We start from the raw sequence: 16793 nt of genomic DNA on the forward strand, positions 1-16793 counted from the left end.
GAGGTGCGGGGTTGTTCGAGCTTACCTTTTTATTTGTACCCCATAAAAAAAAGCATGCAACGTATATACAGTGCATCCAGCAACAACTGCAGGCTCGAGCTTGACCAGCAGTTAACACCCGGGTTAGGCTACCCCCCTCCCCCCAACGTGCGAGGAAACTCTCGCAGTAAAAGAAGCAAAACAAAGCACCTCGCGGCAAACCCGCGCAGGAAAACGTGTTTGGGTCAACGTTTCTCCGAACAAAAGAGCAGGCAGACCAGCAGCCGTCCATAAATATATCACATGACATCGCCCTAGCTCCGCCCCCCCGCAACGCACTTGAGTCTGGCTGCCCACGTCTCGCACACAACTAGAAAAAATGAGCAAAAGGTTACACACACTCGCCACCAAAGGGGAGGAACAAAATGTCTGGGGACGCCGCCGGTCGAAAAACTGCGGCTCTGCGCAACCCTGTGCGTTTCGTTTAGCCCGCTGTCGCGTGCAAGAACCTTCACCGAAGGTTTTCCAGCGTCCAAAAACGAGGAACGATCGACGGTGCTCGCTTTTGCGGCTTCTTAAACCTCGCGTACAAACACTCGGACTCTTGCGAACAACTCGAGATGCCTCTCCGAGATCGGAAGGCAAACTCACACTCTGCTCTAGACATTCAGTCGAGTGGCAACCACTCGACGTTGAGGAACATTCATAGGTATCTAAATCATATCTGCCCCCACGCGACACGTTTTCTCCTTACCGCTGTTGGCACTGTTGCGAGGATTAAACGCTCCTCCTGGGAGGTTGCACCGGAAGGCGGTGGGGAAGTAGCGGTGGGCCTAGCAGTGGCCGCCTTAGCAAAAATCGGCTTTCTCCCGTCGGGAGGTTTTCAAACAAAAATGCGTAAAACTTTAAAAACTTGAAACCATGATTGAAGAAAGAATAAACATGCAAGACAAGGACAACACAACCAGATCTTTCTTGAAAGATGTGGTTGCGTTGTCCTTGTCTTACATGTTTATTCTCTCTTTAATCCTGACCCGCACAACAGGCTCTTGCGGTTTCTTGATAAACGGTGGAACAAAGCTTGGGGGGCCGTGCATCAGTAACAGCCGTCGCTCCAGTCGTCGTCTGCTTCTGCAAACCGCAGAGTCGCTGCAGCATTGGACGCCAACGCCGGGATGCCAGACCTGTGGCCAATCAAATCGAAGGTTAAAACTGTGAACCAATGAGAGGACACGAAATTAACTGCACAGACGGCGCTCCTCGGAGAGACTACGCCTTGATCGACGCACAGCTACTCATTTAACGGGGTTCATTTGCACCCGCATAACTTTCAAGAGAACTCGAATGACAACCTCAAGTGTCGCTAGTTCCAACATATATTAGGTGAAATACCCTGAAGAATAGGAGCTGGTGACATCATCCTTATGCAGTTGTGAGCTACACAAACGTGCGTGTCAATCGCTAGACCTGCCCTCGCAAACCTCATCTTGGAGGTTTTTTGTCAGTGGCATACTTATGCTCTAGTCCCACTTGAGTTTTAAGGGGGAACATGGGCCTAAGTTTCTAAATTGTTTGAAAAAATACATTTTTCAATTTTGAGGTTTTTGGTATTAAAAACATATTATACACCCTTTCCCTAAATTTCATAACCATGTGCCAAATAGGTACGTTGATATAAAATATTTTCGACACATTGTGAGGCAGTAACAAAGTAAAGGAGTGCAATGTTTGAATGCATTTTTCTCAGTTCCGCTTTTTGCTGCGAATTTCATACGAAGGAATCTTTTGTTCGAAGATAAGCTTATTCTGATATCACTATCTATATGTTTCCGAACTGAAATTTACTGGGGGAATTGGGTTATCTACTTTATTTTGTTTTCAGTTGAAGTCCTCAGTGAGAAAAAACAATGTTTTCAAAAATTGACATGGGACACATATGCATCTCATATTTTGAAATAATCACTCTTCCTGAAATATTTACATTTGAGTTATAAAAACTAGATAGACTGAAGTACCACATCCCTTACTTTATATTCAAGAAGTTAAGACGATGCTTAATAGCTGCATTTACATATCATAGATTTCTTAACGAAGAGCGACACATCTTCTTATGCAGGTATGTAAAGTTGTCCTAGAGAGCTGAAAGTTTGCACAGTAAACCTACATTTGGAGTTGAATCTGCCCTGCGAATTTCATTCCGATCACTTGGGTAGTTCAGAAGTTCAACCTCTAGCCAGTGTCCCCCCTTAACAGCAACAACCCACACTGACCAACTTCGTGCATATGCAGTGTGCAGGCAAAGGTACCTTTCGCAGGCTCGCAATCTCTCGGTGCTCGTGAAGTAAGCGCGAGCGATCTCAAGCCTTCCAGAGATATGTTTGCCTGCGTGGTGCTTGAAGTTGGTCGGATGTTGCTGTTTGGTTCTCCGGTGGAACAAGGGCTTTAGAGCTACACCATGCGTCATCAACACAAATCACCCAAAGCACAGGCATTGCGAAGAAGGGCAGCTTTATCCCAAGATGATCTCCCCCTTCGTAGTTGTCGTGCCAGATAACAATATAATGCAGCTCACTTGCGAAAAACAAGCTGTGTTCTGTTTACGAATAGCACGACCTTGTAACTCAACACCCGACAGTTCCACTGTATTGCACAGTTTACACCGCAGAACCCCAAGCAACACGAATAAGAGCAATGGTAAGGTTCGACAGGCAACGGACACTTACAATAAAAAAGAGGTTGTCGTCCACCAAACAACAGCATCATGCACCTCTAAAATCTGAACGAAAAATAAAAAAATGCAAGCAACATGTCAACATTCTCGTCAGCACATTCCAGGTTGCAAATGGTATCATAAAAATAGGGCATCGAGCCAACATGCAGAGAATTCACCATTAAGGCCAAAACTTCACAAAGCATACTTGAGCGACACACTAGAAAAGTTGATGGGCAAGCTTTTCAAAACCCGAGGCAACATTCAAATTTTCGCGACGGCTCAGTATCACTAGGTTAACTTTTCTAGCAGCCATAAAAAAACAGTTTCCAATAATGGGATTAAAAACAAAGAAGGATGCACCAGGATGAACCACAAAGTAAAATATGGGGGATTTACATGCCAAACCATCGAAGGGCAACCGGCACGCCCCGGCGGAGGACTAATTTGAACCAACTGCGGATAACAGGCTGAAGTTGAGCTAGTTGGTACATAATTTAGGTAAATGGTCAGCTAGAACGAGAGGGACAAACACAGACAGGGAGGAACAGAGACATACACACCGCTGACTATCAACTAAGACTTTATATTTCTTCTTCATCACTGTGACCCTCAAATTCACACCTAAAGTAATGCCAATGAATGACCCTAAATCCTTACAGTACACTACTAAATGAAAATACTGATTAAATAATATTAAATTAAAATTGAAACTAATTAATTACATTAAATTATTAATTATTAATTTTGGTCCAACCCACAGACCACCGCCGAAACATATCCCTCCTAGTCCCTTTCACGGCGCCGTGCCACACTGCAAAAACTGCCTTTCTTTCTTGCTGACCGTGATGGAGGGCATGCTCACGCAGTCGTCGCCGGTTTGCTCAATGGCCAGGGCCTCGAGGATCTCGCGCGCCAAAGCATTCCTGTGTCTGTTAATAATGGAGACGCTACTAAACCGTGGCCTGCACCCGCACATGCGGCAATGGGCAGCAAGGTGCCCAGCCCCCGTGCCTTGCACCGACGCCGCGTGCTCCCTGACTCTGTCGTTAACGCAGCGTCCCGTCTGCCCAATGTAGCAGCTCCCACATGACATAGGAATCTTGTATACCACACCGGTCTGGCACATGGTGTACTTATTCCTGTGTGCAGTATTGCAGGTTGGCTGGCGGTTCGTGGCCCGATTTACTTGGCGGCACATAGAGTTCCCTCTGTTCGGTGCCGAGCACACCACGCTGACGTTTTGTCGTGCAGCGATCTTTTTGAGCCGGTGGGTGACACCGTGGATGTAGGGGACTACTGCGAAGTTCGCTCGTGAAGTCTGTCTGTCTCGCTCGGTACTGGGTGATCCTCTTGAAAATTTCCTGCAAATTGCCTCACATACGGCTCCAAGGAGGACACCTGGGTACCCGGAGTCACGAAGCCGGGCCATCTGCTTCTGAAAGCTGGCGTCAGCTTGATGGTTGCATGACTTGCGCAGCGCTGACACGAGTGCCGTGTTGGCAACACTCCGTTTTACGGTTTTCGAATGGCAGGACGCAAACGGAAGAAAACCTTTACTGGAACGAGGTTCGTACCTCCAGCATACATGTCCATCCTTAAACTCAAGTGCGAGGTCCAGGAACTTAATAGACTTGCCCACGGGTAGTTCATGAGTGAAGAGCGGGTCGGGGCAACATTCGTGGAATGTTTTCATGATCGTGCTCCTGCATCCGTTTTCGTCACTTTCGATGTCTGTGCTGCACAGGATCAAGAAGTCGTCCACGTACCTGAAGATGGCTTTTACTCTAGCATCGTTCAGTGTGGATTGGATGTGCCTACCACACCTGGTTTCTTCCTGCCCTGAAGCAACATCTCGCACTGAGGAAAGAAGAACACGCCAAAAGATGGCCACTCCAGACCTTTGGTCACGTCCATCTCTCAGAAGCGACAACATCTATTCTCGAACAAGGACCGAAGTATGCTGCACCACCGCAGCTAGAGGCGGTAGACAAGGTTGCCCTTGTTCGCACCATTGCGTCCCGAGCTCACGAAGAGCAGAAATCACAAATCATCACGGAAGCCATTGAGTGCTTCGCAAGCCAAAGGTGCTCGGCACGTCCAGGCTTGGGCTTTGGCAGCGCGGTACAAGAACTACGAAGCAAAGATCTTCGGCTTTGTGTCTCAGATAAGGAAGGTTTCGTAATCCTTGATGCTGGGACCTACGGAGAGAAGGCCAATGCTGCGGTAGCAAAGAACTTCATCCAGGTTGATGGGAAACGAGGCCAAAAAGCGAAGCTTGCCGTTAAGCGGCTGCTTGAAGATCACAATCTACCCAGCCTAGGCACCAAAGTGAAGGCTACGAAGGGCGGTCACCTTGACGTTTTCTTCTCGGCCAAAACACATAAGGTGGGGGTACCGTTTCGTGCCATTGTCTCCGAAAGGAAAACCTGGCAAGCTCATGTGTCAACGTATCTTGCAAAGCACCTGTCCCAGGTGCATTGCGATGACCCGTACAGAATTTCCAACTCAGAAGAGCTCATTGCCTATCTTCAAGTACATGGATCCCAGGTAGTATCTGGATTTTCCATCGACATCCAGGATATGTACTATTCTATTCCTCACACTAGCCTCATACCAATTCTACGAGAGACCATCGAGGAACACGGCGTAACGCCTTTTCAAACCGCAGCAGGGATTAGCATAGACGCCTTCTTGGAACTGCTCGGGGTATATTTAACGGCGACCGTGATCTCGTATGAAGGTCTAGACTACGTCCAAAGAAGTGGGATATGCATTGGGTCTAGAGTGGTACCACATCTATGTGATCTGTTCTTGGCGGCGTGTGGTAGGCACATCCAGTCGACACTGAACGATGCTAGAGTAAAAGCCATCTTCAGGTACGTGGACGACTTCTTGATCCTGTGCAGCACAGACATCGAAAGTGACGAAAACGGATGCAGGAGCACGATCATGAAAACATTCCACGAATGTTGCCCCGACCTGCTCTTCACTCATGAACTACCCGTGGGCAAGTCTATTAAGTTCCTGGACCTCGCACTTGAGTTTAAGGATGGACATGTATGCTGGAGGTACGAACCTCGTTCCAGTAAAGGTTTTCTTCCGTTTGCGTCCTGCCATTCGAAAACCGTAAAACGGAGTGTTGCCAACACGGCACTCGTGTCAGCGCTGCGCAAGTCATGCAACCATCAAGCTGACGCCAGCTTTCAGAAGCAGATGGCCCGGCTTCGTGACTCCGGGTACCCAGGTGTCCTCCTTGGAGCCGTATGTGAGGCAATTTGCAGGAAATTTTCAAGAGGATCACCCAGTACCGAGCGAGACAGACAGACTTCACGAGCGAACTTCGCAGTAGTCCCCTATTTCCACGGTGTCACCCACCGGCTCAAAAAGATCGCTGCACGACAAAACGTCAGCGTGGTGTGCTCGGCACCGAACAGAGGGAACTCTATGTGCCGCCAAGTAAATCGGGCCACGAACCGCCAGCCAACCTGCAATACTGCACACAGGAATAAGTACACCATGTGCCAGACCGGTGTGGTATACAAGATTCCTATGTCATGTGGGAGCTGCTACATTGGGCAGACGGGACGCTGCATTAACGACAGAGTCAGGGAGCACGCGGCGTCGGTGCAAGGCACGGGAGCTGGGCACCTTGCTGCCCATTGCCGCATGTGCGGGTGCAGGCCACGGTTTAGTAGCGTCTCCATTATTAACAGACACAGGAATGCTTTCGCGCGCGAGATCCTCGAGGCCCTGGCCATTGAGCAAACCGGCGACGACTGCGTGAGCATGCCCTCCATCACGGTCAGCAAGAAAGAAAGGCAGTTTTTGCAGTGTGGCACGGCGCCGTGAAAGGGACTAGGAGGGATATGTTTCGGCGGTGGTCTGTGGGTTGGACCAAAATTAATAATTAATAATTTAATGTAATTAATTAGTTTCAATTTTAATTTAATATTATTTAATCAGTATTTTCATTTAGTAGTGTACTGTAAGGATTTAGGGTCATTCATTGGCATTACTTTAGGTGTGAATTTGTGGGTCACAGTGATGAAGAAGAAATATAAAGTCTTAGTTGATAGTCAGCGGTGTGTATGTCTCTGTTTCTCCCTGTCTGTGTTTGTCCCTCTCGTTCTAGCTGACCATTTACAACTGCGGATCTTTTAATGTGCAACCGAAAGCTCGGTTATACGGCGCCTTCTCCGCAATAAGCCTCCGTCGGATTGTGGGCACCTCGGCCGGGATTCGAACCCGCGACCTGGGGAAAATGCCACAGCCTGACACGCAGCCTATGGCATTTTGACATCACTCGCTTATTCTGTTGCATAATGACAAGGCCCATAGTTGCTGCACCTATTGTGTTGTTGCACTTATGGCAGACAATGCTTCTGGTCAAGATTAGAACTGATAAGTGCAGTTAATTAGGGATCCACTCAGTGAACAAACCAGTTACAGTGCAGTTTGTGGGTGCCACAAGCACTGCTCCAGCGGTACGACTTCGGTTATATTGAGAGTGTTCTCGACTGCTGATTGGACGTGGTGTACAACTTCCGTGTAATCGACCCATGTAGCATTTGCGACCCGTTCAAGACTTCAAAATCTGGCAATTTTTTGGGGAAAACGTTTTCTCGATGTACGAACAGCACGAGAGCTCTCGTGGCCCCTGATGTGCTTGTCCTTAGAGCTCTTTCGTTCACCGGTCGATGTCAGCTTGTGTACGGCAGCAGAACAGCTTGAAATTTGCAACCGAATCGCTGGTTGTCTACGGCTTCCGAAAGAAGTTATAGACAAAAAAGTGGATGATCACAATTTCAGCCTCTGTACAATCTCACTTTGCCGTGGCCCTCGGTTCGTAGCAGATGGACAACATTTTTTCCGCTATGTTCGCAGACGGCGCCTTGTAGCAGAGGAACCGCATTCTATGCTACCGTTAGCAGATGAAGCGTCTACAAATGCTATTTTCGTTTGCTCCGCGCGATGCAAATTAGGTTTTGCTCTGGCAGTGACCAAAATCGGACCCCCGGGTGCTCGTGGCACTCGTGACACTGACATGCAAAGCTCTGGCGACACGTTCACGGCGCAAAGCTCACCTTTTGGTGGGTGGCGGGATCCGGGAGGGCCGGGGCAGGCCCGACCGGGGCTGGGTGGCTGGGGTGGCGTTCCTCGGAGCCAGGGACAGCCGCAGGGGCGTCGTCTCCGTCTGCTCGGGCCTCGGGGGGAACTGCTCCGAGCGCCGACCTCCCCTAGGGAGTGGGGAGGCCGCGGGCAGCCCCGTCGACGCCACCGAGGACGACCGGCTGCGGGTGGGGCGCGGTGCCGGCAACGCGGAGCGGCCTGGAACCTGCGACCACACCAAGGCCAGCTGCCAACCTCACCCGACACTTTCCATAAACACTTTTTCTAAAATCGCCGAAAAAAGGCACCGTTGCGTTTTGAGTCCCTGTAAACGTTCGGTCAAATAAGGGCACAAACGATATCTACAATAGTGCCGCTTCTTACAATGTCGTGTCAAATATTTGATAACCAGTTCTCCAGGTCGTTAGTCAATGGACCGGTTTACAAGATTTGTTGGAACTTATGCTCCTATATGATGACCGATCCCCTTTCGTCTTCGCCGTCCCAGGAATCTCGTGCCAACGGGCTCAGAAAGCCCGCCAAAACGGCTGGAAGTCTCTTGGGAGGCAAGACACACCTTGTGTTTGTAACCACGAAAGGGGTTTACAGCCACTGGCAGGGAGGAGCCTCGGCTGTCCCGCCTCCCAGCGCGAGCATTCTACCTTCAACGGCACTAGGGCATCCCATGTACCTCGAGCACATGCCAACAGCCAGCGCACGGCGGAAGCCATGGAGCTTGTGCTGGAGAGACATGCCCTGCGATTCTCACTCTGTCAATAACTATAAATAATGTGGCCAAAGTGCTCGACCGTCTTCGCCACCTAAAGAGACCAACGCAGAGCGCAGATTAGCACAAGTTCCAGGCAAAACACTGCCTGGAACGCATCTGCGACTGGTGCGTTTGCCGCGTCCTAGAGAGTGTCGCGTTGTCTGCAGCCGCAATCCTGGCAGTGTCGCAGCAACGCGAGTGGATGTAGCAGACGGCTGTTCTGTCGCAGGTCACACTCTCGCTTTCCAGCTTGGCAGTCCACTAAAGTGTTGGCAGCCGGGAGTTGGGGCGTCGCGACGACAGCCACGCTCGCATTTTCCCGCGATGTTTTTTTTTTTCTTTCGGAACTTCTATACCCAATTGACGAGATTGCAACATTCGACAGCATGACACCCCGGCTTCTGCAACGTCGTCTGTTGCCACTTTGGGACCACTTTCATGTTGTGGGTGGAATAGGGAAGCTAAACCCACTCGTGGAAAACTCCTTTCAGGCACCGTAGCCAAACAACGACGCAGCACTCGTGTCAAATCCCCGCTTTGTGTTTGCCTCTTGTAAGCAACGCAAAATATTCGGCACTACAATCTTGCTCGCTGGAATGCGGCTGCTGAAAAATCACCCGGAAGAAAGAGCCAATACTTCAGCAGACCATTCTGGAAATGTGTGGCATCTTTTCCATGCATAATGGCACTTCAATGTATGGTGTGCTGAAGATTTTGGTAAAAAAGATCCGTTAGCAAGAAAGACTATTGTTTTCTCTCTTGCTGGCAATTTCTTTTTCGCTGAAGCAGATGCCACGGGCACCCACAATGCTATTTCTTGCTTTGACGGATGTGGTGTTAGGCGGAAGTCTTCCTGTAGAGAAATATTGTTCTTCTGTATTACTTTTTGATCCAGGTAATGTCACAATCTCAAACTTTCGCATTCCGTCACCACAGCTAGCGTTGCATTCTCACAAAGTTCCGGCATTTTTCGATGTGCCGTTTATTTAGGGGGTGGAAAAACCGGGATCCATTAGCCAGCACGTTCTCCCACCTCGTGCTGAGTGGGCACAGCTAGCCGACTTCTCGGGGCGCCTAGCGTGGCCTGCTGGCCAGTGACTGCGGAGCCAGGGTGGGACCCGAGGCCATTCAGCACTCGACTCAGGTTGGGCAGGCTCCTCCGCGTTGCTCCTGCAAGGCCCACACGCACGCTTAGCACGCTGCCACAAGCCGGCCATGCAGAACACTGCGAGCCCAGGCCAAACCCACACACCAAGTTAAATGCTCTAGAAATCAGTCTTGTGATGGCACCCAAAAAGATAGATGCCATCACACCCGTCTTTATACCGCCACTTCGAGTAAACTTTAAGGTTATTTCAAGCAGAGTGTGAGAGAGGAGGCTTGCAAAAGGGAAAATATGAAAGGTGAGATTCAGAACTAGAGGTAATTCAGATAGATGAATATTTACCAATGGCTTTCAAAATACATCTAAAATTTTTGGTGCAGTACAAAACACATAAAAGATCATGACTCCCCAGGATCCTTAGCACCTGGTAAAAGTCCAGTGGAAGAGCCACTGAAATCTGTCTGCTCTGCAGGCACGGAGTAATAAACCTTTTGCAATATGTGCAGCAATCTCTGCTGGCACTGCAAGCAATTATGGGAAATTATGGGAACTGGCTGCATAGAGGCGACTGTAGCAGACGACAAAGGCAACGCGGGAGAGCGGGCAAAGGCAGGTGAGCAACATTGCTAGCCTCTCTCTCCAATGTCATGTAGTAGATGCTGCAGGAGCAAGGAGGAGCATACAGGACAATCCCATGATTCATTGCAGGCTTCACACACGGCCTTTTTGGCATTTCCTCGACAGGCCTGCTAAGCAAGCGCCTTGTTCCCAATGTCAAACGTCGAGTTCCGAGTTTCCTTGCCAGCCGTCTCTCTTCAACAGCCTGCAGCAGCGACATCTATCCTGCCTCGGGACCCTGTAGCTCGCTTAATGGCCGACGCAGAGTGGTTCTGTCACCTTTGCTGGGGAGCAGGGACACGTGGTGCAAGGAAGAGTTGGAGCCGTATGGACTGCTCGCAGCAGAGCCTCCAAGGTCGGGGGTTGGGGGTGTGGCTGCACGGGCACCACCTGCGGGCAGCCGGGAAAAACACTGAGCCAATCATTCCGACTAGGACGCCAGGGCCCGTTTGCTCGAAGCGCTAACCGCGGCTAAAGTTAGCCGCAGTACCTAGGAGAGGGATTTTGAGATCACGGGACTGGGGCTCGGTAGGGATGCGGGGAAACATGGCGGTGCCCCAGTGAGTGAGCGCCGGTCGCTTTGGAACTAATATGTCGTTGTAGCTGCAATATCGGGCGCGTTAGTCAGCAACGAATAATGCAGGATGCTTTCGCTTTGCCTTACCTCACTTAAACCGCAAAGCATGGGCAATGACATCGCCGCGTTTTTTAGATAGTGTTTCGATTCTGGGCATTCCTAAGCCTAAATGAAAGCGATAATTGTCGGCATGGCCATGTCTTTGGAAAGCGGATTGTTGATAGCACACAAAAGCAGACAGCGTCCCGACAGACTTTTTTCTAAATTATCCAAGCATCGCGAGGAGAACGCTGGAAGTGTAATTCTACGGTTCACGCGCGCTGGCCTTCCCCCTATAAAAGATTTGAAGTAAAAAATCACAATAAGAACGCGCGTGCAAGGCAAAATTTGTTTTATAATTTTTGCTTTAGAACGGTTACTACTGCAGACGCCAGCACGTGCGACGCGTGCAACTACAGTCGTAGCATGCACCTCGGTGCTTGGATAATTTAGCAAGAAGGTTTGTTGGGACGTCGTCTGCTTTTGTGTGCTATCAACAATCCGCTTTCCAAAGACGTTGCTATGCCGACAATTATCGCGTTCATTTAGGCTTAGGAATGCCCAGAATCGAAACACTGTCTAAAATATGCGGCGATGTCATTGCCCATGCTTTGCGGTTTAAGTGAGGTAAGGCAAAGCGAAAGCTTCCTGCACCATTCGTTGGTGACTAACGCGCCCGATATAGCAACCACAACGACATGTTAGTTCCAAAGCGAGCGGCGCTCACTCACTGGGGCACCGCCATGTTTCCCCGCATCCGTACCGAGCCCAGTCACGTGATTTCAAAATCCCTCTCCTAGGTACTGCGGCTAACTTTAGCCGCGGTTAGTGCTTCGAGCAAACGGGCCCTGGAACGCATCTCCGACTGGTCTGTTTAGCGTCCTATAGACCATGTGCTAAATCCCCCAAGCGCCCCGGCCTGCACCTTAGGAATCATGGGAACGGCGTTCCTTCAGCTCCCTAGTGATCATCATTTTTCGACCAATTCCATGGTTACACAGTTTTGGATATAAATCGGAGTCACCCTGAACAAGCGTCGTATAGTGCCCAAGGACCTGTCGTATCACTTATAAAATTTCTCATCAATGTCAGCGTTTTCGATACTGTGCATGCTGTCCACCCTTCAACCTGGCTGGGCTGCACAATCTCTTACATTATTCTCTCTCATACAGCTTCAAAGATGCTGATATTAAGCTAGAAATGTTAAAAATGCTATAAACAGCCCCGCTAACTCCGAGCTAAATCCTGGTTTTTGTTGTGGATTCTCGGCGTTTTAAGCAATTCCTGCTAAAATAACAATCAAGAGAATGATAATATTGTAAGATATCTGCAGCTCAGCCAGGTCGAAAGGTGGATTGCATGCATAGTATAAAAAAAATGCTGACATTGAAGAGAAATTTTAAAAGTGATACGAGAGGTCCTTGGGCACTATACGACGCTTGTTCAGGGTGACTCCAAATTACACCCAAAACTGTGTAACCATGGAATTCTTTCGAAAATAGTAATCAATAGGGAGTTAAAGGAACACCGTTCCCATGATTCCTCAAGTGCGGGCAGGGGCACTTGAGAATATAGCAGATGGTCTATTTCGGGGTTGGCCAGGCTGACCCGGCCTAAGAGCCGCAAAGGAAACCACGAAACTTCTAAACTTCCGCCGAAAGGGAAGGGGGGGGGGCAGCCCAGTGATGAATAACGGTGTATGGAAAGCATTGGCCTCAAAACAGCTGACCTTAACATTTCCGAGACAAGAGGCGCCGCCGAAAGCTTACCAGGGCACACTTTCCAGTGTGCGGAACAAGGCACCTTGCTCCATCCAATTAGCCTTATCGTCGTCTTTTTCGGCACCTGTTCCGCACATCAAGATGTGCACTTTGTTTTTTATCGGCTTGCCTCGTCCTTGTCTTTTTCTAGATGCCAAGATGAACCAATGAACCAATTATGTACTCTGCCGGAGAACTCGGATATTGTTGGAACAGATTTTGGCTTTGGCGATACGTCGGCTCCAATATCACGATGCATGTCGCCACCAACAGCAAGCAGATGTCGCACAAGGTGGCCTCTGAAGCGCTCTTACCGTCCAGTGGCACCCTGGCGAGGCCGTCTCCGTCGGAGGGCGAGTCTTCCCGGCGAGGGTCACTAGGCCTGGCGCCCGTTGTGCACCCTGTAGGCAGCCCGGAGGTCGGCAGAACCTTGTCTGCGGCACTCGACCGTCTGCCACCCGACTCGCCGGATCCCCTCTTGGGGGAGCACATGGGCGAGCTCAGCCGCAGGCCTGGAAAAGTAGGAAATCGCCGCGTCATCACCTCAGTTACCCTTCGGAAATCGAGCGAGGGCCGCCCAAGAAATTTGCCAAAGTTTTGGCTTCTGTAACCCACTCTGAGGAAGACGGGGTCGAGCAACTTCGTTCGATACGCTTCATCGGTTGAAGTGTCGGCGTGAAACTGTCTTTTGTGCGTGTTCAGATGGTGAGAAGTCAGCCTCAATGGGCATTCGGTGTCTCCACTGAAAATGAGAAATTTTGGCAGTGCAGCACTTTTTTTAGCCTGGGGTTTTTAACGTGCATCACGCAGTAGTGGCACACGACCGCGAGTTCCAGATATGGGGTTTGGGTATTCACGTTATTGCAGCGATTGGACATGGAGCCGCTATGCGAATGTTGTCACAAGCTTAAATCTAGTGCTTGCGCAGCACTCGTGTCCAGACTACGAGAGGCATTTGACTGTCATCACCGTGGAGTAATCCCCACGACAATGTCAACAACGAGATCTCCACAACTTCATCGTCAATTTAAATCGTAAAGAAGCTTCTCCAGTTGTGTCGCTTTTTATAGTAACTGACAAGATGAGAACGGAAGGAAGGAGCTTGAGTTGCCCCGCGTTCAGCGCGAGCTTCCTACCTTCGGCAACGCTTGGGCATCTCGTGAGCGTTGAGTGTGCACGCCGAGCTAAAGCACGGCAAAATTGCAACGAGCACGTGCCAAGGGCTGGCATTTGAAAGAGACACCCAGCCGTTCTCGCCTTGGCAGCAACTAGAGCCTGGGTCTTTAATGCGCATCATGCAGTGGTGATGCACGACCACTGGCCGGCACAATGCTCATCTGGATAGGAACGGGAGGAAGTGGGGATTGAATACGGGATCCCCGTGCAAGTATCCTACAAAACAGTTTGTTTGCATTTGCAAATGAGGGAGAGCACAAAAACGAAGGCTGGTGTTGCATCGGTGCCACATACACCACGCTTATGACAAGCAATGGGTGCTTACTCTCTCCTTGGAGCCTGACGATTTCGTGCACATTGACGGAGGCCAGGGGGACTGCAGCCGCTTCCGGAAGGGGCACGACCGGAGGGGGGGCCTCGCGTGCCGGCGAGACACCTCGCGGTGTGTCGTGGTCTGCCGCCGGAGCCCCGTTCTCCGCCGCGCTAATGGTAGGCAGAGCGTTCCAGTCCAGCGCCGGACGTAGCTTCCTCCGAGGCCTCGTAAACGTCCGGGAGTCGAAGGTACGGCTGGGGCCTGCGACCCAGAGGGCTGTCGGTCGGACTACCCAGGGTGCTCATCCCGATGGAGGCACTATCGGAACGCCGGGACGCGTGGCCTTTGACGCATGTTACGCTATGCCTTATCGCGAGTTAAGAATAGCAGGACATGCTCCTCCCACAAGGCCCTCCACTCTTTTCTGCTTTAGCAGAGTTAACGCTGGAGGGTAAGCGAGCGGAGAAAAGGAAACCTCCAGCCATGGCAAGCAGAGCTGTGTGGGTGGAGCTTGTTCGGCTGTTCTAAACATGCCACAGGCTATGTAGGAACCCATAAGACTGCGGAGTGGAGGGAGGGGCTGCGAGGGAGTGCACGTCGGAGTAGGCACACCTCCTCGCAGTTTTATCAGTTTGCAGAGGCCCTCAGGTAGCGCAGCATGTACTCGAGACCACGTCGCCATGCGCTCTGATGTTGACGTTTCATTAGTGCCCGACTGTAGATCGACGACCAAGAGTAGATCACGGAAGAAGGTGCAGGCAGGTCGGGACCACTGAAGGTACCGGATGCATCCATTCCGAGCAGCACTCAAACCAAAGCATGCAGCGTATGCTAGCATGCGCCAGATTCGTAATGTGCTGGTATCACCCCACTCCCCACACTCCCCACCAGCGGTCACTCCAAAAGCAACAACAAAAAATAGCAAAACAAAAAAACAAAAGAAAAACAGCAGCCTCAAAAACAAGGGGGATTAGCGGCACAGCAACGACGACGACGACATAGGGGGTCCAAGACCAACCTGGATGCCTAACGCGCGCAAGCATGTCGCGCAGCTCCTGAGCTCTCGATGCCACTGAAAACAAGATTTCGGAGATGAGTGCCCCGCGCACAGGGCCGGGCCAGCAACCAGGCGCCTTCGTACAGACGCCCGGCAGCCCGATAAAACTCTCTGCAACGCAAGGAGACTACGCAGGCGGATAACCTGCGGGGGCGGTCGCCGAGGCAAACGCGTACTCACACTGGGAGATCTCGTCCAGCTTGCTGGCGAGCGAGATCCTCGTGTTGACCAGCTCCTTGGCTTCGCTGGCGTCGGCGATAGGCCACGGCCGCTCGGACGGGTCGCAGAGCCTGTTAGGACAGGGCGCTCTCACCGACTGCGTTCCGGCGGAATAAACTTCCAAATTTGGCCCGTCCCTTACCAGGTCTCGTCGTCGTCGTTCTCGAGCAACCGGTCCACGTCGATGATGCCCAGGTCTTCGAGCGAGCTCTCCTTGGACGACTTGTCGTTGTCCGACATGCTCATGTTTCTGGACTGCTTGCGTTCCTTGCTGCTCGTCGTGTCGACGGGCGAGCGCTGGTTCTTACGGAGCTGCTTGTTTTGCAGCTCCAGCTGTCGGACCCTATCCTTGAGTAGCCGCATCTCCTCCTCGGGGTCCGTGACCAGGGGGCTGTTCATCGCGGCGCATTCACGGCGTCCTCAGCGGGCGTCCGTCTTCGCTGGTGCTCGGCTCGGGGGAACCATTCATCGAACTGACCACATCACTGAGCGTCGCCCACACCGCCCATCTTGTATCCCCTGGCCCTCCATCGCGGTAATCAGTCAGTCCTTCGCAGAAAAACAAAACAAAAACAAAACCCGGAACGGAAGGACCGAAGCCCCCGTGAACAATGCCTTTGCAAGTTCTTAATCTGTAATTATTTCAAAGTACTGTTTGATAAAATTATTTTTGTTTTGTTTGCCTATCCCAAAGGTCTGATCCGATCGCCCAAATCCTCAAATGATTACCGAGCTTGTCAAATAGTTTCGGTTTATAGACGACTGCCATCTAGTTCGTACATACGCTCGGCACAGAACACATATCTATTATAAACTGAGCATAGACTGGTGCCATCTATGCAGCGATTCTGGAACTGCATTTCGAACAAACGTGCGCGAACCGCGCGAACCAGGCACGTAGCCAGGGTGGCCAGGGTGCCTGCCGAGGACACCTAAGCATTTCTTGAGAGTTGTGAATGCGAAAAGCATGAATGTCGTTCGTCCGCTCCCTTAGTTCGTCTGCGGCGCACCGGCGTGGGCCACGTTCCGCTACTGCTGAGGTAGCCGCCGACGGCCGAGCGCGCGCTTTTCCGCTCTTGGCCGTGCAGCCTCTCCGGAGTTTGCCCGTGCGGATTTTGCGTCCAGGCGCTCCCTCTTACCGGCGGCCGATCCGCTGCGTGCGCTGCGCCACCATTGAGAGGGCTCCTCTGGTGGTGTTCCTTGGAATTACGCAGCGCGAGAGCTAATGGGAGCCTATCCATTAGATCGTTGCTGCAGACGCCAGGCTTCGCTCCATTGGGACAGGGGAGTTTAGGTGCCGTTTGGCGCGGCTTCAAAAGCTGTTGACGTCGGTTCGCTCCGTGTGACAGTTAAAGGACC

At 51.0% G+C, this 16793-nt stretch overlaps 1 protein-coding gene across 5 annotated transcripts; it reads right to left on the reverse strand.

Annotated features, from left to right (window-relative positions):
• Positions 1–14: 14 nt before the first annotated feature.
• Positions 15–16121, reverse strand: LOC8026409 (nascent polypeptide-associated complex subunit alpha, muscle-specific form). Of its 5 annotated transcripts, XM_029991484.4 has the most exons (10): positions 15577–16120; positions 15396–15505; positions 15177–15230; positions 14171–14419; positions 12984–13181; positions 10573–10683; positions 9604–9740; positions 7777–8027; positions 2703–2755; positions 1037–1163 (listed from the first exon to the last, which is right to left on the reverse strand). In XM_029991484.4, exons 1-9 carry the CDS (start codon positions 15831–15833, stop codon positions 2749–2751), a joined length of 1374 nt encoding a protein of 457 aa, XP_029847344.2. In that variant the 5' UTR covers positions 15834–16120; the 3' UTR covers positions 1037–1163; positions 2703–2748. The 5 variants fall into 5 exon arrangements, with proteins under 5 accessions (XP_029847334.2, XP_029847341.2, XP_029847344.2 ...); XM_029991474.4 differs by lacking the exon at positions 2703–2755 and having other exon boundaries at positions 15–1163; positions 15577–16121; XM_040503898.2 differs by lacking the exon at positions 15177–15230 and having other exon boundaries at positions 15577–16119.
• Positions 16122–16793: the final 672 nt, after the last annotated feature.

The sequence above is a fragment of the Ixodes scapularis genome, unplaced genomic scaffold (assembly GCF_016920785.2).
Source record: "Ixodes scapularis isolate PalLabHiFi unplaced genomic scaffold, ASM1692078v2 PGA_scaffold13__105_contigs__length_92229423, whole genome shotgun sequence".
Lineage (NCBI taxonomy): Eukaryota > Metazoa > Arthropoda > Arachnida > Ixodida > Ixodidae > Ixodes > Ixodes scapularis.

What these genes read in the sequence shown, in the direction of transcription:
- LOC8026409 (XM_029991474.4), bottom strand. Translation starts at nt 15,833, where the DNA reads ATGAACAGCCCCCTGGTCACGGACCCCGAGGAGGAGATGCGGCTACTC. An exon ending in CTGTGCCCACTCAGCACGAG is followed by an intron (nt 8,028 to 9,603) that starts GTGGGAGAACGT and finishes GTGTGGTCGCAG; the next exon opens with GTTCCAGGCCGCTCCGCGTT. An exon ending in ATCCCGCCACCCACCAAAAG is followed by an intron (nt 1,164 to 7,776) that starts GTGAGCTTTGCG and finishes GATTGGCCACAG; the next exon opens with GTCTGGCATCCCGGCGTTGG.